The 22,248-nt window shown below is 40.5% G+C and overlaps 1 protein-coding gene across 5 annotated transcripts; it reads right to left on the bottom strand.

Annotated features, from left to right (window-relative positions):
* Nucleotides 1-194: 194 nt before the first annotated feature.
* zgc:158689 (uncharacterized protein LOC791177 homolog) lies at nt 195-22,225 on the bottom strand. Of its 5 annotated transcripts, none has more exons than XM_061777262.1 (16): nt 22,086-22,225; nt 18,974-19,145; nt 16,353-16,497; nt 16,204-16,279; nt 11,710-11,796; nt 10,065-10,126; nt 9,884-9,955; nt 9,462-9,599; nt 8,916-9,068; nt 7,015-7,191; nt 4,628-5,264; nt 3,976-4,171; nt 3,633-3,725; nt 3,355-3,514; nt 3,234-3,274; nt 195-2,462 (listed from the first exon to the last, which is right to left on the bottom strand). In XM_061777262.1, the coding sequence occupies exons 3-16, from the start codon at nt 16,398-16,400 to the stop codon at nt 2,390-2,392; spliced, it is 2,013 nt and encodes a 670-aa protein (XP_061633246.1). In that variant the 5' UTR covers nt 16,401-16,497; nt 18,974-19,145; nt 22,086-22,225; the 3' UTR covers nt 195-2,389. The 5 variants fall into 5 exon arrangements, with proteins under 5 accessions (XP_061633246.1, XP_061633248.1, XP_061633244.1 ...); XM_061777264.1 differs by having other exon boundaries at nt 3,663-3,725; nt 20,746-22,107; XM_061777260.1 differs by having other exon boundaries at nt 20,746-22,107.
* Between the last annotated feature and the right edge of the window lie 23 nt (nt 22,226-22,248).

The raw sequence follows: 22,248 nt of genomic DNA on the forward strand, positions 1-22,248 counted from the left end.
TCCGAGAGCTTTCACCAAGCTTTAAGCTGATTAAAATTTTAAATGAATTCATTGTTTCACACAATAATTATTCAGGAAAATAGGATGAACTGTGAGAATAGAAATCTCACATTAAACTGCTTAACCACTGATTCATATTTATTCAGAAAGCGCCAACTTGAATTAACACAATGAAAACAGGAAGATTTACTCCACAGATTTTAATTTTTTATTTCACACAATGTCAGTATTCATTGTTATGTTAGGAAACTGCAGCCACATAGACTCTTTCTGGCTGTATAGAATATTTGTTTTTTCACAGAGCTAATGTGGAAACGTGTGCATAGTGTGGACATTTCACTTTGGTAGAAGAGTTTTACAGTAGCTCAATAAAGTGGGTATGCACTTCACCTTTTTGTAAATACATCTTTCCATTGGAAAACAACTCAGCCCACAGCCATTAAATGTCAAAATCACTGGAAACAAAAATGAGCAAACCGTTAAGTGAGAATGTCCAACTAGTGCCCACACACAGCCATTAAAACCAAAACCGCTGGCAACAAAAGTGAGCACATCCCTAAGTGAAACTGTCCATATTGTGCCCAAAGTGTAAATATTTTGTCTGGCTGGCCATCATTATTTTCCAGCACTGCCTTAAACCTCTGTGGCATGGAGTTCTTCGATGATGTCACATGAAAAGATATATTTACACAAATGGGAGGGGTGTAAGCACATAAATGTATATACTTGTCAAGTAATTACATAATGTGCTCTGCATTCGATTATTACAGGATTTTACCAACAAACTGATGGATATCTTGTTTATTATTAGATTCTTTGTCATTTAAATACTTGACCTTTGACATCATTACTCATTTAAACTTCACATCAAGCACTATAAACCAACATCCTTCGACAATAATATACAATAGGTACAGAAATCCTACTACCAAAGTGAAGACAACATACATGTTCAATCACAATTTGTGCTGATGCAAAAGCATTTACGTTTTCATTACTTTTGTGGCCATCTTGACTGATGATGTCCCTCGAGGGACAAAAAAAAAAAAAAAAATCACGAGCAGTTAGAACAAACTTTACAAACACAATATTTCTCTTGTGGCTACAGAGCTACTCAAAGGCAATTGATATCTATAGTTAACCATTGAATGCTTCCTTGGCTCCCGTCAACCTTCCTGTAAACCTTCTCCAGCACTTTCCAATAAGCTTTTGTTCCATACAAAATTCTTCTTAGTCTCATGGGTAAACATAATCGTCTATCCCACCCTCATGATGACTAACTTTATAATGGGGACTGAAAAGGAATCAAAAACATCCAAAGACAAAAATTGACTTTTCTTCAAACTTACCCTTCACAACTTTCTTCTTTCTAGATAAGAAAAACGACCTTTTCAATAATAAAACCACCCTGCAGTCCAGATGTTAACGCTTACGGTAATGCAGTCCTCATTTGCATTCTTTAAAACTGGCTTCTACTGGGAAAATTCTTCATTCATCTATGATTCATTATTTCATAGATTAATTACACTTCAAGGGTACCTCGTAGTGGATATAAGAATGACCAAAAAAATGATCAAATCTATCTTTAATATTTTTACACAAGGGCAACCTATTTTTAAAATCCACTCCATACTCCAGGCGAGGTAAAGAGCAACATTGGGTAATATGAGACATCAAAGCAGATTTGTTTGAATACTGGCCTCAACCTGTCATCACCTTCACCTGCACATTCAGAGTTGGGTGTGAAGTCATACAATTTACACGATAACTACATCTAAAAGCAGTGTGAACACATGAATCAAAACTGTATGGAAACTAAGGCAACAATCCGACAATTACAGTAGGAACCTGTTCCCGAGGCACAACACTTGACTTGATGTGTCAAGCTGTAAATAGGAGCCAGTCCTTGCAATACACAAAGCTACAAGCACTTCTGTGAATGAGGCAAGAAAGCAAACCAAAAGCACTACGGTTTGCTAAAGAGCACATGAAGCTCTTATTGAGAAGCCTAAAACTGATGATTACAGCAGACTGATAATATACAGCAAAAATGTCAAAAATCATCTCGATTTTGACTATTAGTGTTTCTCTAGAGCAGCGGTGGGCCTGAAAACATTGCTCATAATATTATATATAATAATTTGATCCATGCTATTTTTTCTTCTTCATACATTTAGGACGTTCCTGAAAACAGTGGCCCACACCTGCTTTTAGTCGAAATGAACAATTTAAGATTTATTCTCTTAATCACAGATCTGTTCCGCGCGCACACACACTCTCCTTTAGAAATACTGCCCCCCCCCCCCCCCCCCCCCCAAGTAACTAAAATCAGATTAAATGACTAAAAGGGAGGAGAGTACTATTGAATCTGTTCTGTAAAGAGGAGCGCTCACTCGATGATGGGAGCTGAACGATCGTTGGTGACCGTTCTTCGGAGGCGAACGTGGGCAAACGGGTTGGTCCTGAAACACAAAATTAAGAATACATATTACCTTTTACGTTTTTGTTGATTAGAAAATAGATTCTTTGTGTACGTGAATTATTGGCAGTCGATTTGATTATTTTTTTTGTTTGTCTAGACAATAAAAAAAAAAAAAAATGCAAAAAAAATTATTTTAGCAGCTACGGTAAATTAAAGCATGTCCTCGCTGCTTCCATGAACAAACAGAGTGGAGCTGCACGCTGAACATTTCCAAAGACTTGGTGCGCATTTATATGTCCACATATTGGAAGTCGTCTTCTCTTGTATCTCTAATTTACAGTACATTTTAATTCAATAACAACGGCACTCGAGGAAAAACAACCAATCACAGGCAGAAGGTGTGACCGACGAGTTGGCAATCATTTGCTGCGCACCCGTGGGCCCATTCTTAAGTGTGGCTTTTTCATAGCTTCAGACTGACCCTGTTACCTTGGGCTTCAGGATCTTGACTGAAACTGTGGCGGAATACCAACCTCCAGAAAAAAATCAAAATAAATAAATCCTATCCCTCGTTTGTCAACAACTGGGCGTAAGACTAACAAACAGAAGCAGAGCGAAGGGACCTCAGGCAGCTGAGAGGATTCAGAAACAATGCGGAATTAGCAACATTTCTACTGGACAGGTAAATGCATCACCTCTCTTTGAGTTTTTTCATTCATTGTACATTCCCCAAAATAAAACTTCAAACTCATAACATTTAGTGTAACATTATAGTCACACTTCATTTCAAATAAGTCATGCTACCAAATACCTAGTTGGAGATGGTGGTGAGGAGGCCAACTGTGCACATATCTGTCATAGATAAGAGAAAGACCTTGCTTATTACTCATTTCATATTTACGTATCTATGTTTTGGTTGGTTACGATCTGACCTTGTTGCTGTCAGCCATGCTGTACGGGCGCGGGCGGAAGGTGCTGATCCTCTGGAGAGGGAGGGAGCGCTCCCCCTCGGACTCTGGGGTGAGAGCCGGAGACACCAGCTGGTCCAGCTGGCTCATGCTGGTGCTGTTGGCCTTTGATAGGAAGAGCGAGCTGCGAGGTGGGCAAGGAATACACACGTTATCAGCCAACTGTTACATCCACTTGCCAGAACCTAATGTTGTGGCCAGTGATTGATAGTGAGAGTATAAGTAGTATTATATGATTGTACTTTTTAGGTGTATGGTCTAGGCTGACTCGCCTCTGAAGGTGATCCGTCCGGCTATGTTGTGGCTGAGTGTAGGAGAAAGGGAACCAGCCTTTCCTGTCCCAGACAAAAAAAAAAAACAAAGATTTAGAGTACAGACTTCAGCACCCGTGCAGATTTTTTTTTGTTTTTCAAATGTTTTCTTTTTTTTTTTTTCTTTCTTGCAGTTAAAGTAACACAACAAAGTAAGTAGAACAATGTCAAAGAGAAACAAACATTTAAATGAAGTGACTAAGGTTTGGAAATGAGTGGCCTTGACAGGTTTCGAGTTGTAATCTGATGGCATTGAGTGAGCCTTGTAACATACCGTCCGGTCCGATCATTCTGCCCATAGTGCCAGCCGTCCCTCGGCTCAGAAATCAGTAGAGTGATGCTGTCCCCGGGCAGGAAGTGCAGCAAGGAAGCACCGCCTCCTCCTCTTCCTACACCTTCAGATTCTCCAGGCGAGTGAGCGAACATGGCCTCCACCCGCGTGGGCCCCGATAGAGGTAGCGTCCTGGCACCTGGGTCAGAAAGGGAAGGATAAATAAGGATGTGGAATAAATGCTCAAATGGCTTTTGATGTATTATATTACGATGGATATTTATGGCAAATTTCAGTCAGACAGAACAAGATTTTAAAGGGGAGTGACAGAAAAGAAAAAAAAGGAGAGCAAAAAGAGAAAAATAAACAAGAAAAGACAGCACACTAGCTGAAAGAAAAACAAACAAAACAAAGCATTATATTAATACTTCAATCCATGGCACACTGGATTCAAGTTTTATATGGGACAATAGTGCTACACTCTGTGAGGGAAGAATAGGACAATATAGGACAGGACAGGCACAGGCGGAGAAGAGAGCAGGACAAGGGTAGCGGACCCGGCAATGCAATTGGAATGTGGTTGGAGTGGCTATATCAATGCTAAACATCTGCAGAGATGGAGTTAATATAGATGAATCTTTGAGGTCCACGTCACCTTGAAAGCCGCCTAGCCTCATTTCACTGCCAGGCCTCTTGGGTAGCGGAAGAGTGGCCGTGGCACACATCTCCGCAGCCTTCATCAGCCAAGGATGAGCAGGTGGGAGAGTGTTGTTAACTCCCGGGCACACCTGTTGGTGCAGCAGCTGCACAGGAGTCATAGCCCTGGACAGAGGGGCGCTGTGAGGCAGAAGGGGGCTGTGGGGGGCGCCGTGCGGTATGGCGAGGGTCACGCCCTGCGAGGAGCCACCGGTCGGGGACATCTGGCTGAGCGACATGACGGTGGAGGGGATGAGGCTCGGCGACAGGTTGCTTGTGTTGGCGGCCATGAGGAGACCGGAGGACTGGGCCGCGCCGCCCGTGGGCGTAGACGCGGCCGGGCTGGCGCTGCCACTAGTGCTGCTGTCGGCCAGGGGGCTCCCGGCGGACACGCTGAGGGGGGAGCAACCGCGTTGAGGAGACGCTCCTCTCGACGAACCCCCCGCGCCCCCTAATCCAGAGGCGGACACGGGCCGGAACGTCTGAGGGGAGCCCTGAGGACAGGCGTCGCTCAGCGAGGACGAGGAGGGGAGCGAGCGCTGCTGCTGGGAGCGGTCGCCATTCAACAGGGGTGGGACCTCTTGTACTGACAGCCTCTGTAAAACAATATAAAAGCTACTTCAAGGCCACAAACCTCCTCAAAGGCTTAAACATGTGCCCATCTTGGGCATCTCACATCCATCCATCTAGTTTCACATTCACACCTTTGGACAATTTAGACCCCTAAATTGTTCAATTTAAACACTACTTCAAGGCCACAAACCTCCTCAAAGGCTTAAACATTTGTCCATCTTTGTAATTTTTCCTTCACTGACACACTGTACATCCATTCATTTTCACATTCACACCTATGGACAATTAAGACTCGAAATGTTCCAATTTTAAAGCTACTACTAATAGGCCACAAACATCCTCCAAAGTTGAAATATTTGCCCATCTTGAGCCTATATATATATATATATATATATATATATATATCCACCCATTTTCACATTCACACCTACGCACAATTGACACTGCAGGGATGTCAAGCTAATTTCAGTCGAAAGCCACATTGTAGTATCATAACTTACCTCAGAGGACCCTTATGACTGTGAAAACCACATACAGCCTCATCATACATAAAGTATTTTTTTCTACAGCAAATGAAATCATAAGTCAGTAGTGTGTAGGACTTTGGTTAAGAAGGTATTTGGTGAAAATAAACGCTTGTAAAATTGTTTAGAGTGAAGAAAAATTGCAATTTCCATGCAGATTTTCTCTCTCTCGCGCGGAACCTCGCCCATCTGTCTCCACTTCTAATTGTTCCTCATCTGGGCGAATTCCGTAGTTGGAATACGAGCCCTGGTAAAAGTCCAAAATGGCTGCTTCAAAACAAAAACGGCCCACTTCCTGTTCAATTGTTGGGCATGGTCCCATGAGATTTTTACGTACATCCCGTTATGATAGACGTACGCCAAATTTCACATCCATTGGTGAAACTGGTTTCAGAGGCAAATTTTGTCCAATTTTCCGAGAATCCTCGAAATGATCATCAAACTTTTAATGACATGCTCTGCCCATATTAAATGCTTGGCAATTTAGCGTCATCTGTCTGGTGTATCTTCTTCCGATTGGGGATCATTTGGATGAATTCCCTTGGAGAAGTTTGTGAAAGTATGTGTTTTTGAATTTGCCCCAAAACAGCTGCATCGCGGCACGGTGGCCGACTGGTTAGAGCGTCAGCCTCACAGTTCTGAGGTGCGGGGTTCAATCCCCGTCCCCGCCTGTGTGGAGTTTGCATGTTCTCCCCGTGCCTGCGTGGGTTTTCTCCGGGCACTCCGGTTTCCTCCCACATCCCAAAAACATGCATTAATTGGAGACTCTAAATTGCCCGTAGGCATGACTGTGAGTGCGAATGGTTGTTTGTTTCGATGTGCCCTGCGATTGGCTGGCAACCAGTTCAGGGTGTACCCCGCCTCCTGCCCGATGACAGCTGGGATAGGCTCCAGCACGCCCGCGACCCTAGTGAGGAGAAGCGGCTCAGAAAATGGATGGATGGACAGCTGCATCAAATCAAAATGGCTGACTTGGAAATGGATGATAAAAAAAATTTTACGAATGGGAAAACCATATAATGGAATAATCACCCCATCTCATCAGTACATCAGAATCAGAATCAGGATCATCTTTATTTGCCAAGTATGTCCAAAACACACATATTTTTAACAACAAATTGAATTTAAAATCAAAGGCCATTGGAGGGATTTGGTGAAAATAAAATAATGCTTGTAAAACTGGTTAAAGTGAAGAATATCAAAACTAATATGCATATTTTGGGGGAAATGTGGGAGGAAGCCGAGGTACCTGTTCTGACTGAGAGCTGCCCAGCTTGGTGTGTCGGAGGACCTCGGCGATCCCGGCGGCTCCGGAGCTCTGCGGCGCCGTGTGACGCAGCAGGTTGAGCGCGCGCTCCGGAAGCTTGGTCGGCTGAGTGCACGACTGCTGCCACGATGACAGTTTTTGCGACAGGAGCTCTCTCACCTGTGCAAAAAAAGAACCGGATTAATGACCTCGCTTTAAAAAAAAATCTAACTAAATATAATGAACCCCCCCCCCCATTTCTCGTGGAGGAAACTCAAAAGTAAGTTTCAGACGTACTCACGGTGAAAATTCGTTGTATCAAAAACATTTTTAAATAGTTTTACTCCTTCTTTATGCCTTAAACATGTTTAAACTAGGGCTGCAAATTACATAATTTTTTTTTTTTTAAACCTGCAATATATATTGCAATGTAATCAGTCTTGGGAAAGTTTATTTTCTACGCAAACTAGTTCAAAGTTCAGTTCATCGTTCCAAAAATGAACTAGTTCAATTCATAATTCAAAATTTTGAACTAAGTTCATCGGTCCAAAACAAACTATTAGTTCTTTTCTTTTCAATATGTTGCTGTGGAGTTTTTAGCCTCAAAATACTGGCATTTAATTTCCCCATTATCGTCACTTATTCAGTCCATACTAGTAGCCAGCTGCAGCTTTCACCCTACAATCTCAAAAACGTGTTGTTTGAATGGTGTTTTTTTTTTTTTTTTTTTTTTTTTAAATGTCTATCTCTCAAAAGTGCTCTCTGTCAATTGAACTAACTACTCCAACTACCGGAGACAAATTCCTTGTGTGGTTTTTGGACATACTTGGCAAATAAAGATGATTCTGCTTCTGATTAAAACAAAAACTGGAGTTTTCCTTAATGTGCAAACAAAAACAAGCAACACAGTATGACAGGAACGATGGTGAAAGGACATTGATAACTTTACATTTCTCGCTGCTCTGGCTGACTATATTAACAAAATCATTAATCTTTTCTTACAAAATAAATTCCATATCATCACAGTGTGATCGTAAAATGTATTCAGGAAAAAATTCTGATGCAAATAATAATTTTTCTAGTAACCCATTTTTACAATTATGTACTGTATTACAAAAGAACGCATTCACTCCTATTTACAGTGTCACTGAAGGCACCTCGCACACTCATGCAGCTGCCTGCATAGTTTCATTTTGAAGAGCAAAATAGGAAATGCAGCAAGTGTACAATCTTTTAATCTTTTGAACATGTCCAAACAGGTCCCTCTGCTGGTCACTTTTAATATTACAGTTGATTCACAGTATATTACAGTACACCAACATCGCAGCAGACCCCACAATGTGACTATTGTGCACATCGCGATGACGATGCTGAAACAAAATATCATGCAGCCCTAGTTTAAACTCATAAAACATATCAAAACACATTTTTTAAAACTGTAAACATTTGAACATAAAAAATGAATTGCAAGCATAAAATACATAGAAAACACTGTACATTTTGTAGTGTCTGTTTACATGCATGTGCCTTTAAGAGTGTTAGAACCTTAAAGCAGAAGGAGCAGCACAATGTCCATTGAATTAAAGCAAACAATCTGTTACTTTTAAAAAATTCTGTTTAATTTAATTTTATTTTATTTTATAAGATACAATATTATAGAGTGCTATTTTTCTTACTAAAAAACACATGCCAATTTTGTTGAATTTTTTTTCGGGAGGCTGGAATGGATTAATGGAATTTCCATTCATTTCAAACATGATTTGATTCAAGACTTTTTGGAGTTATAAGAATGGCCACGGAACAAATTCAACTTGTCTCTCAAAGCACCACTGTACAGTTCTCTACCCTATTAGAAATGAGTACACGTATGGACACAGTCTCACAGACTCATTTCAACACATCACCTTGCAGTGGTAGTTGATAAGCAGCTTGGTCACACAACACTGTCTGTCGACCAGGAAGCAGTATCGCCTCCTCTCCTCGGTGAGCGCCGACCTGTAACCCGTAGCGACCAGCGAGTCCAGCTCGACTTGGCGCCGACTCATCAGCTCCACAAACTGGGAACGTAATCAGAGGGATGTCCATTAATAACCCAGCATACGTTCTTTAATTTGTAGCCAACCATGGCGCTGGAGTGACCTTTAGTGTACATTGTTATATACCAGGAATAACACGTGACATCACTTCCTGCATCACAAATAAATCTAAAACCATTCATGGCCTTGTTGATCCCCCCCGCCCAAAAAAAAAACAAAACACTTGCTCCTTGACTTCCATATTAAGCAAATAAAACCCCTCAATCTTCTCATTGTGAACTCGCTCCCGGAACAATCAGCTGATGCAGATTGCCCTGTAAGCTCATTAATAGCGACCTGTTTATTTCTCATAAATACAGAATTACAGCGAGCTGATTTGAGATGCACAACTGCAAAAGAGGTAAATGTACTCACCTGCATCTCTCTGTCTCCGTACTTGTTCGGGTGACGGCTGCCCAAGCTCTTCCTTCGCAGTTTCTTCAGCTGGCTCTGGCAGCGCTCGATAGAATCGGTTTTCGACCGCCGCTCATTCTGGTACTTCTTCAATGTGGCCTGAAGAAGGACAAACTTTTTGTAAATATTTGACACTTTACTACAATGTAAAGTAGTGTGTGTGTGTGTGTGTGTGTCATAGGACGTCTCCATATACAACCGTATATACAATCCATTTGTAATTAAATCACGACTCTATATTCAATATAAAACATTCAAGATCTGTGAGGGCACTGGACCTAAGCGTAACCACTATGTTGTACTTCTATGACAAAGTATCTGGTGAACTTGATGTGAACCATGTGTCATCTGCAGGACAACCTCGTGTTCTCACGTTGACTTACTGTGAGGTATTTGATGTCCAGCTCCAACTTCTGCTCCAGCTGGGTCAGCAGCTCGGAATGAAACAACTTGAGCTGTTGAAAAACAGCCAAAGACACAGAGAGAGACACACACACACTCACACAAATGCTAATTCATGTTTCATTGATGTCTGCACTATGTCACGTTCTTCCCCCATCTCACCACGTCTTCCAGCTGCACCTGGATCTGTCTGTGGACCTCGGCCATCTGGAACAATGTGTCACCTGGACAACAGGGTCACACAAAAAAGAACAGAGCAGAACAAAATAGAATAGTTTACGGTGATTGTCGCAAAACAATAAAAAGCAGCTGAGCGACTCGAGGTTTAGCATCATACAGTATTATAAAGGAAGCTATACAATAAATACAACAACACAGCAAAAGCTAGTGTAATACAACAACACACATAACAGGAGACTAATAACAGAAACCAGCTTTATGCTTTTACTTTTGCACCCTGCACATGTTATTATTTTTTGGGGAATATTTTTATTATTAATATACAGTAGGTATCGGTATGACATTAGAGCAACGTTGCAAAATTGCCACCTGGCACAACTTGTGTGCGGTACAATTTACGCGATCCGTGGCAAGTTTCTCAAAAGAGGATCTGCTTGTGTCAAACCACCACCATAAAATAATTATCAATAAAAACTTTAAACACTTGTTTTATAGTTTAACCATTAAAATACCCCTCTCACACAGTAACCACATATACATTTATTTAAAGACACCTTGTAAACACGTTAGCACAATTTAAAAATATATATATGTTAAACAGAAACATTTGCAACATCGCGGGCTGCAATCGATGTGGTGGGGTGTTACTGTAATAAGAATATGAATGTTGTTAGCCTAATTGCATAACTGTCTAAAACAAATCATGTTTAACTTACTCTCACAATATCAATAAAAAAAATACCTATATGCTTGCTAAAAAAAAGTTTTTTTTCTTTATGTCTGTCATCCAGGTCATGGTCATCCGCAAAGACGGAATCGAAGCAACTGGACTCTTTTTGTTCGTTGAATTTGTTGTGTTTTTCTTGAGTTGTTTTCCGAAAACATAAAAAAAAAAAAAAAGACGTTTATGTTATTACACAAACGATATGACTATAACGTAAATGGAGTATAGTGACACCGGCCCCTTGCACGATCCAATGAAATCCATTACAAATGCTGTATCCACAATTGAGAGCTGTTTCTCATATTTTTCAAGTATGTACTTTATGTAAGGTAACCAAAATATTGATTTATTCAGTGCAGTTTTAAACCACAACAAACCACACACAAAAAAAGAAAAAAGTGTTAAATTTCCAACCCAGTGTTAATCAAAAGTGAGGATTATAATATTTCTATTGCATTAGATTGTGTAAGCAGTCTAAAGTGGTATCACTATATTGTGAATGGCTGAAAGAGTTTTCAGTGGTGTGCACACAGGCTCTGGTTGACAAAGTGGATCGAGCCTCCTCTCTGCATGGGCCACACAGCGCAGTAGTATGCGGCGGCTGGCATCTCGCCCTCTTGACACTCCTGCCTGCCTCCCCCGCCGTTTTCGGCATCACAATGAGATCATGTGGTGTTGTTAATCTATCCAACAATGAGTGCACTCTCTCCCTTTCCCTGTGTTTCCTCGCTCTCTACATTTCCTCTCGTGTCTTCATCTCCTCCCCGGACAAACACAAAGCTCCGAAGCCCACGGACTATTTCCCCACGCCCCGAACCCTCTGAAATTATTTGAGTCTATAAGCGGCTCATTTTTATTTTCCTGCTTCCACTGCGGCCTTCCCTGCACTTTCCGCACACTCACCCAACTCCTTGGAGCCTTGGCTGTCGCTGGCCAGCTCTCCCAGCTTGACCAGAGCGTCGAAGTAGCCCTTCGCTGCCACCGTCACTCCTGTGAAAGACAGAACATGGTGGGAAACTTTCACAGTAGCTCATACAGTACTGTGTAAAAGTCTTAGTTAGTCTACGACTAGCTTTGTTTTATGATCTACTGTACATTTTCCATAACATTCATTTTGACAGATAAACCAGTAAAGTAGGACAGACAAATGACATTTAGCATGATTACACAAAAAGAAAAAAGAAAAAAAATCCCCTGAAACAAGATGTGGTACATGAGACAAGGAACAAAATGGCATCAATACAGTCAGTCCACCACTTAGAATCATAATGGCACCTCTAGTGTGTTCATAATCCTCCATAAACCGGGAAGAAGCCTACTAACTAATAAATATTGGGACCAACTCAACTAAATTTTATTCACATAGCACTTTAAAAACAACTTCAGCTGAAACAAAGTGCTGTACATAAACAAAAATCAAACATAAACCATAAGACAATTGACCATCATTTCAAAACAGTAACCAACAATAAAAACAAATAAGACACTAAAAAAAGGGTTCAAGTCTCACGCTGTGTTGAACGCCAAGGAATACAGATGGGTTTTCAGGCGGGTTTTAAAAATGAACCGTCTAATGTGCCCTGGGGTTTCTTTCCATAGATTGGGACAAGCCTTATCCCCTCTAGACTTCCTCTCTGTAAAACCTCCAGGTTCAGCTGACCTGAGCCACCCGGCACAAGTGTAGGGATGGAGCCGCTCAGAGAGATAAGGCGGGGCAAGACCATTTAGAGGTTTGAAAACAAATAGGGCGGCACGGTGGACGACTGGTTAGAGCGTCTGACTCACAGTTATGAGGACCGGGGTTCAATCCCTGTGTGGAGATCTCCCTGTGCCTGCGTGGCACTCTGGTTTCCTCCCACATCCCAAAACATGCATGGTAGGTTAATTGACAACTCTAAATTGTCCGTAGGTGTGAATGTGAGTGCGAATGGTTGTTTGTTTGTATGTGCCCTGCGATTGGCTGGCAACCAGTTCAGGGTGTACCCCGCCTGCTCCCCGATGATAGCTGGAATAGGCTCCAGCACGCCCGCGACCCTAGTGAGGAGAAGCGGCTCAGAAAATGGATGGATGGATGGAAAACAAATAGCAGAATCCTAAAATGAACTCTGAAATGCATAGACAGCCAGTGGAGGGAGGCCAGAGGAGGAGTTATGTGCTCCCTCTCACGTGTTCCAGTTAAAGGTACCATATGTTGGTTATTTAGAGCTCCATAGAATGATTCTCTAACATGGACTTAGTATAAAAGTGTCAATTTTATTTATTAAAAAAATAAATAAACAACAATCTTGGTTTTGTCATACGGGTGTCCAGAGAAGGCCCCCCTGACAGCTACTTTTGTTTGACCCAGTTTTGTATCTACTTTGTCCATATTTGGCTAAGACCGCCCCCTTTCCTCCGATTGGTTGCCTGCATGTAGAAGACCCACTTGTGAGAGCGTGTTTGTCATGTTGATCTTTGCTAGTGACGTACATACGCTCGAGAAATTCGAATGACCTGATTTCAGGCCTCTCGGCAGAAAAACGTCTGGAACTCAGGAATGTGTGGATTATTTGAATTCATATTTCACATGTATAGTGAGGCACCATGAAGCCAATATAACATCCCAAACACTCGAAAAAGTTGGTTTGGTAAAATACGAGACCTTTAAGAGGCGAGCGGCAGCATTTTGAGCCAACTGGAGTTGTTTGAACAAACAACGATGGTGCTCTATTAATTTTTTTCCACTTTTGTTAACAATCTGGTCCTGACGGAGGTATGTGCTCTAGTGAGTGACATTCTAGTTTATAAAATCTTGTGGAAACCTCGTATGTCCAAATATGGTCAATTTCATATTTTTTCAAAAAATCAATACTATTGGTCTGTCCCCATTTCGTCTGTTATTTTCACACATTATTAAACAATGTAAAGAGTTTAAAGTAGCTTGAGAACAAATGTATTAACTCTCGTGAACACAAACTGAGAAGTGTTTTAAAACTTTCCTCACTCGGGAGGAGCCGTGCGGCATTATGTCACCTCAAGTGTGAAAGTCGAAATGTTTCTTTGGACGATAACAAGTGAAAATAGTTAGGTTAGATACACTTGAGTAAGCCTGTTTTGTTAAAAAGTGATTGCTGTAATGCTTTGGTGCAGAGGGAAGCGTGTCAGCTACGAAGGTAAATTGTGTACAGATTAATTTCCACCTATTACATTGTGTTTTATTTATTGCACCACCCATGGCTCTAAAACCTTTGGAAAAGAGTGTGGGAGGATCACATAAACGCAGTCGTTTGCTTCTGTGACATAGTAACGGATTTTTGTCTGGTCCGGGGGTCGGCGTGAGTGCAGACTTTAATGTGCACGGCTAGCACCGTATTTTACCATTTTAATCAAAAACAGTGTAACAAATTTGTGATTTTTTTTTTAGCATATCAAATTAGCGATTGAACATGATTTTGGGGTGGTGTAATGTTTATGTGAGTGTGCAGTGGTATATGATAGCAATATAAGGTGTAATACCAACTTGAATGCAGTGTTTGGTGACTCATGCAAGATGGCGTTTTTTTTTTTTTTTTGGTTTTTGTTTTTTTTCCTGATTTTTGAGTTGAGAGGATTATGCACGCCAGTGACCATAAAATCATTACAGCCTTGCTGAAACAGCAAATCAATTGACCGAAGTCTTTTGCACAGTAATGTATAACCAGTACATATGAGGTGGTAAAAGTACTCACACTCTGGTAAAAGTAGAAGCACTAATTCAAATGCTCTACTTAAGTAAAATTTTAAAACGAGACTCTAAAGTGTACCTAAGTACAAAAGTAAAAAAAAAATATTAGATTTGCTACATCACTGATGGTGTAGTGGTACACTTGCATGACTTTGGTGCAGGCAGCGTGGGTTCAGTTCCCACTCAGTGACGGTGTGAATGTGAGTGCGAATGGTTGTCCGTGTCTACATGTGCCCTGCGACTGACTGGTGACCAGTTTAGGGTGTAGTCTGCCTTTCGCCCGAAGTCAGCTGGGATAAGCTCCACAAATCTCGAAGGATATGTGTTGTCCAAAATGTAAAAAAGAACAAATAAGATCCTTGGCTGATTATTCACTTAATTGATTAGGAAGTGTGTTTCAGTACTTTTAGTCCATTACATGATAATTTTTGCAAGGAGTGCAAGGTTATTTGGAGATGAGCTGGGACACGCTTGTTGAAAGTATCTAAAAACATAATCATACCTCCATTAACTTCATCAACATGAACAACCATTAGGATGAGGTATGGTTAGATGGGGAACGTCTCTCTATTGTATATCGTGGTGTTTTACCTACTGAAGGGAAGTCTGGAACATTATCCTCCGTGATAAATGTGGGTTCACTGTATACAGCGACTGAAATTAGTATTTAACACGCCACCATTTTCTCACTAAATATATTTCCAAAGGTGCTATTGATATGAAATTTTCACCAGATGTTGGGAACAACCCAAATAATCCATACATACAAAGAAAGTAGAACAAATAAGATCAGAAATTAAGTTGTGTGGAATAATGTGAAATGACACAGGGAAAAAGTATTGAACACATGAAGAAAGAGAGGTGCAAAAAGGCATAGAAAGCCAAGACAACACCTAAAATCAATAATCAAACAGTGCAAATGAGTATCAGCTGGTTCAGTCCTAATTGATGGCCTACAAAAAGGTCTCATTGCCAAGGTGCGAGTCAAGACACATCTCATGATGGGTAAGACCAGAGAGACTTCTCAAGACCATCGCAAAGTAATTGTTGCAAAACATAACGATGTCATTGGTTACAGCCGCATATCTAAGCTTCTGAACGTTCCAGTGAGCACAATTAAACGAGGGTGGACATTTCAGCAGGATAATGATCCAAAACATACTGCCAAGGAAACTCTCAATTGGTTTCAAAGAAAGAAAATGCTAGAATGGCCCAGCCAACCACCTGACTTGAAACGAATCGAAAATCTATGGAAAGAACTGAAACTCTAGGTCCATGAAAGAAGCCCAAGCAACCTTCAAGATTTGAAGACTGCTTGTGTGGAGGAATGGGCCAAAATCACACCAAAATCAATGCATGTGACTAGTTTCTCCATACAGGAGGCATCTTGAACCTGGCATTGCAAACAAAGGCTTTCGTACAAAGTATTAAATAAATACCAGTTGGCGTGTTCAATACTTTTTTCCTGTGTCATTTCACAACTTAATTTCTGAGCTAATTTGTTCTACTTCCTTTGTATGTATGGGTTACTTGGGTTGTTCCCAACATCTGGTGAAATGTTCTTGTCAATAGCACCTTTGGAAATATACAGTATGCAGTAAGAAAAATGGTGACGTGTTCAACACTTGTTTCAGCCGCATTATATATGTTACTTTTTTCCATGTAGGACTTGAACAAAAAGCAGTTGGACAAACCTGTGAGGGCTTTCTCATAGTGTTTGCCCATAGTGACAAAATTCTTCAAGCTGGGGTTAAATTGGTCCAGAATGCCCTGTTGACAAACATCAAACTTGTCAGACACATCACTCCCCCAAATAGTGAAAAATAAAACAGAGCGTTCATACCCTATAGACATTTTCCGTCATCTTGTTGACCTCGTCCGTTCGTGACATTTTGTACTTCTATTTCTTTTATCTCTATTTGTGTTGTTAGTGATGGAACTCCCTCTTCTTGGTCAGGACGCTCTGAGTTACAGGAGATGATAGGCCGCTGCGAGAACAGAGATACAATGATGGCGTATTTAACAAAGGGAGTCTTCATATTATGAAAAGGGAGTCTTCATATTATTCAAAGAGAGTCTTCATATTATTCAATGTGTGAGATTACTGCAGGTAATTAGTGAAAGTATGCGATAAAAAATTTTTTAAAAAAAAAAAGGCATTGGAGGGTGTTTAGAGGTCGCTGCGACCTCACGTCAAAATATGAGTGCACGCCCTTGACTAAAAGCAGATATTTTCACACGGATCCCCTCCTAGACTCGCCGTCCAATTCCAGCACTATCGCGCTAATCCAAATATTCCGCAAGATAACAACAATGGGGGAGATGGGCAATGGAGGACACAGGTGTCAGATTGGGTCGACACAAGAGGATTTCCAGTCTGGTTTCAGTGGCAAAAAATGTGCTGGCATTTGTTTTTTTTACGGGAGTGAGATTTCAGGCAAGACGTTGACCCAGATCAGCTAATGCTACATGACACAAAGAAAACAGTTCCAGACTCTTGTTCACCCGGGTGTTTTTGTGTGACTGTGTGCGTGTCAGAAAGGCTACTACAACAAAATGCAGGAGAAAACAAATAAAAATACAAAAATACAAAATAAAGTAGAAGATTGTACATTCTTCTAAGGTGGAGAATATCTTTACAGATTTTATTCTGGGGGAGTTGCAGTGCTTTTAGCATAAGAGAGGGGGAAGCCTGGAGGTAGTTGGGTGCGGACACAGAAGCTGCATTCATCTTTAAATGTGCATGGGGAGGATTCAATGATGCATTTAAACATATTTGCTGCAAACAGGACTAATCTATCTATCTATCTATGGAAAAACCAGACAGTCAGTGTTTTTTATATAAAGCAGTCAATATGTTTTAGTGTATTCAGATGTGAAAAGATAGCTAGCTAGATAGATAGATAGCTAGCTAGCTAGCTAGCTAGCTAGATAGATAGATAGCTAGATAGATAGATAGATAGATAGATAGATAGATAGATAGATAGATAGATAGATAGATAGATAGATAGAATTGCAGTTGGTGTGAAAATGTGAAGTAAAATTTAAATTTTTTAAGCACTTTTTGTGTGGCGCTTTACAGGGCGAGGATGGAATCATATTTGGGAACTTGTGCTCCAGCAAGATGGACGCCACACACCCCACTATCAGGCAGAAGAATCAAATGATTTATCCCACCCAATCAGGAATGGAGCTGACTGGTGATAATTAAGTTACAATTAAATACAAATTAAAATATATATTTACAGTTCAAAATGCCATATTTGATTGATTCGTTGGTTGACCTTTTTATTGAAAAAAACACCAAGGAAATGAAAAATATAAACGCCCCAAACTGAAACACTGCCAGTCAGAAAAGGAGTATGAAGTTAGTTTTAAAATTTAAATCCTAAGGCTTCACTATATTCTCAAATCATGTGATTTTATTTTATTAAGAACAAAAATGTTTCAGATAAAAATGTTAAAATAATGAATACAAATCTAAAATAAATACAATTTAAAAAATACATAGTCAAAGGGCATATCTCCAAATGTTGTGATTTTTTTAAAATGCAAAAATAAATCATTTTTGCTGGATTACAATGATCTTATACTTCTATAGCATTAAAATCTTCCAAATTAATAACGATTACATTTTGTTGAAAAAGTCTTGTGATGTACTAGGGTCAGTGATTCGCAAAGGTACACGAAAGAATCATTGCCTAACAATTCAGTTGTATTTAACTGTGAAATTCAACACATTTGCATTTAATTTTCAAGGAACTGTTTGTTTTTAAACATTTACTTTGGTACAAATTTGATTCAACTTTTATGTGCAATACATTTAAATTTTTACATTTACAATACATTTTTATTTTCCTATATTTATACACGTTAAGGCTCAAACTGTTCATAATGTTACAGTGATACACAACGATAATACATGTACTTTTTTTTGTTTTTGATAAATACTTAGGCCTACTACTCTACTTTATTTTATTTGGTGGTCATGATGTTTGTACTTGGAGAGCAGAGTATTATTTGAGGTGGTACTTAGTGTAAAAATAAAATAAAAAATAAAAAAAGTTTGAGAAACACTGTACTGGGTTAACTTTCTGGAGTTTAAAGTATTTCAATGAGTGTCCTTTACAGTAAAGGGTTAAGACGAGCAATGGCGATGGAAAGTACAGGAAGCACAGTTTAACGTTAATTAAAAAATAAAAAACACCACAACACAATCAAGCAAAATGTATACAAAACCTATCGTTGGCAAAGCCAAACTAACTTAAAGAAACATGTTGCATAAAATAAAAACTACAAAATAAAATAGTCTTTTGATTGTGTTATGTGGTGGATATTTGCCTGGCCTTTGGCAGCCTGTTGTTGTGTGCAACAAGTGTAACGGCCCTACAAAAAGTATATAATATATATATATATATATATATATATATATATATATATATATATTATTAAGAAAGTAATTACCTTGTTTTCATCTCATTGTTGGAAGAGGCGAGCGAGTGAAATTTCCTGATGAGCAGTCCTCTCTTTTCTTGCGTCGGGTGGGTTAGTGAGTGGGGGGTTGTTTCATGAGGCAGGCCACTAAATCTCAACTCCCCTCCACCCCTTTTTCACATGCTCTCTCTCTCTCCCTCGCCTGCTGCACACAAGAATGGAGGTCAGATATTTGGTGCCGTTCAGTACCTCTCCTCATTACTGAGCCGATTAGCAACATGCCTTCACGGATGCAAAAAAAAAAAAAAAAAAAAAAAGAAAGAAAGAAAAAGAAGTGTCCAGAAGCTCTCTCTGCAGCCCTCCCTCCACTCTACGTCCACCCAGCTTCCCACCGGTGCCTGGTCAGCCTCCAAGCCAGTAGCCTGCCTCTCTCCCTCTCCCTCCCTCACTGGGCCTGAATAACAATGAGCTGACAGGACCTGGTCTGAATAGCAGCAGGAGAATAATGATTTGGACTTTTTAAGCCCCAAAAAAAAGAAGGTCCATGCAGTAACACAGGCCTGGCCTACATAGATCAAGAGTAGCACACATTCCTGTTTCCTAAAGGACACTGTGGACAGGAGGAGGCCTCACTGCATGCAAACATGCGGCAGGCTCAAAAGCTGTGCTCTAAACTTCTTCATGGGGTTGGCACATCCAGGGCTGAGGAGGCGTTGCTTTTGTTGCCTACCTCATATAACCGCACGCTTGCTTTTTGTTCAGATGAAGAACTTACAAGACACTTTGTTAATTCTCCTTTTTTGTTTGTTTTTTTTGCAAAGATATATATTTTTAAATGTTTCATTGGTACTGCTAGGGAGGTATTAAACTGACAATGTCATCTTTTTCCATGCAGCTACAGTGGTATCACTCGTATTGCAAATCAACTTGCCACATGGAAATTAATTGAAATACCATTAATTAAATTTTCCGTTTTAAAAATTAATAATAATTGTATTGTAAAACAAAAAAAACAATAAAAGAGAAAGTCAAAGAAACAGGTTTTATTACGTGTTATTAAGCCGACTGTCACATATACACACTAGTGCAGTAATCCTTCGTTTATCGCAGGGGTTACGTTTCAGACCTCACCCGCACTAGACGAAATCCACAAAGAAGCGACCGAACACACTTTCCAGGGTTCTTGAACACAATGAGCGCCGCACACCAAGCAATTGATATTGAGATACCGATGTGATACAAAGGAAAAACTGCGACCCTGTATCGGGTTTTGACGTGCCACGTATAATATACTGTACTGTATAATTTTTATTGTACCACAAAAACATGGCACGATTGGCAAGGAAGAAATGACTGTCCACAAAGAGAAGAAACGGGCGACAATAAAGGAGAAGAGATGTATAATTTAAGAGGCTGTTGGCAGTGATCGATCGCTCCATTCACTGCCACCACCTGTGCAGTTCGGCGACGGAGACTCTCCACGCTTGGTTTCTAGCCACAAATACCGACACAATACACAATATACAGTATATACTGTACTGGTACAGCTTGGCAACGGCACGGCTTTCCTTTGCTTGGGAGCCACACTCAGAGCTAATTTATAGCAAAAAGTAATAATATTAATAAAATAAAACAACTAAGATACGTGACGTGTGGAGTGAATGACATTTACGCTGTCTGACTGAATGCACAAGTGAGCGTTACCGCTTGGATGTCAGGAAGCATAGTTCGTGGACACAAACATTTGTCAGAGTAATTTGTTACTTTGTTAGTGTACCAAGGTTTCCACAAAGAGGTTCCACCTTAATTGTTTTCACTCATTGGAGCTGTGGAGAGTCTGCAGCTCACTCGTAACTCAAGTCATTGCAAGTCGAGGCTGAAACAAACAAACAAAAACAATAACAGCCGAGCGATGGCTCATATCTCAAGGAACTCGGAAATTTGGCCCACTTTTAAGTGTGGGGTGAACCGAACATTTTCATTTACCAAATTTTGTTTTTTGGGGGGGATTTGGGGGGAAACCGGAGTGCCCGGAGAAAACCCACGCAGGCACATGGAGAACATGCAAACTCCACACAGGCGAGGCCGGGGATTGAACCGTGGTCCTCAGAACTGTGAGGCAGACGCTCTAACCAGTCGTCCACCGTGCATTTGTGTATTTTAACAGCTTACCCATTTTGGCCACCAGAGGGCATCATATCTAAAGTAATTGCTCCTTGCTCACATAAACGCTTTTGTGGCTAACATGTTAGCATACTCACAACAATGCTCACAATACGGTACTGAAATGAATTTGAATGACATAACTCTTTTCTAATCCATAGAAAATACACCATTTTTTTTGTGATATTATAACATTTTGTCCCACAACTAGTGCACAGTTCTGCCTCATTAGAACATGTAGTTGTCAAAGTTGTTCCACTAGTGTGCAGAAATGTTATACCATAGTGGGAAAAAAAGTTACTAGTATGAGTTGTTATACTAGTGAGCTAGTTAGGACAAGGAGCACACTGGTACATGAACTTGAAGATGGATACCAAAGATATTGAATAAATGCTCAAAGGGCTTTCCAAATGAATGAGGACAAGCACTATAGAAAACAGATGGATCATGGATGTGTTCTCCTATTTAGTCTTACAACTGTAATCTGATGTCTTTAAACGTGAACATTGAAGCTGTCTCTGTGTGTCTTCCTTAGGACCGAATTCTAAAGGAGGCTCACGCTGACCTATTAACATACAGGTGAGGCAATCCCATCACGCCCAATGACCCATTAACACGCCTTCACAGCTGGGGTCGAACATTTTTGGGAGAATTTGAAAATGTATGAATTTTCCATGGGATGGAAAATTCTAAAACATTCTAAAATTATCTTTTAATTTTTGCATGGATGTTTACTGATATAGCAACTATTAACCAACCAATAGATTGCCCTCATTTCCCAAGAATTACTACAATTCTCATCGTTTCTAACGTGGAATATTTCCAAAATTCCCCATCTTAAATTCCTACGGGAATTTACCAGAAAGTTTCACCCCCTTTGCAACTCTACAGGTATTCACATCGCGCATAATCTTTCTCTCTTGTGTATTGATGAACAGGTTGCAGTGCCTGTGTGTGTGTGTGTGTGATTTTCCTTGACCTTTTACACGCGACGACGTGTCCTGCCACCTCTCCGGCTGCCAGTCTAGCGAGGCGCCATGAGTCGGGTCAGTCACTCACTTGCCAGCATCGGCGTTGCCAAGACGACGGCATCAGGTAGGAGCGGAAGTCACGTTCTCGGTAAGTAAGCGGCCCATTGGAGG

Source organism: Phyllopteryx taeniolatus, chromosome 6 (assembly GCF_024500385.1).
Source record: "Phyllopteryx taeniolatus isolate TA_2022b chromosome 6, UOR_Ptae_1.2, whole genome shotgun sequence".
NCBI lineage: Eukaryota > Metazoa > Chordata > Actinopteri > Syngnathiformes > Syngnathidae > Phyllopteryx > Phyllopteryx taeniolatus.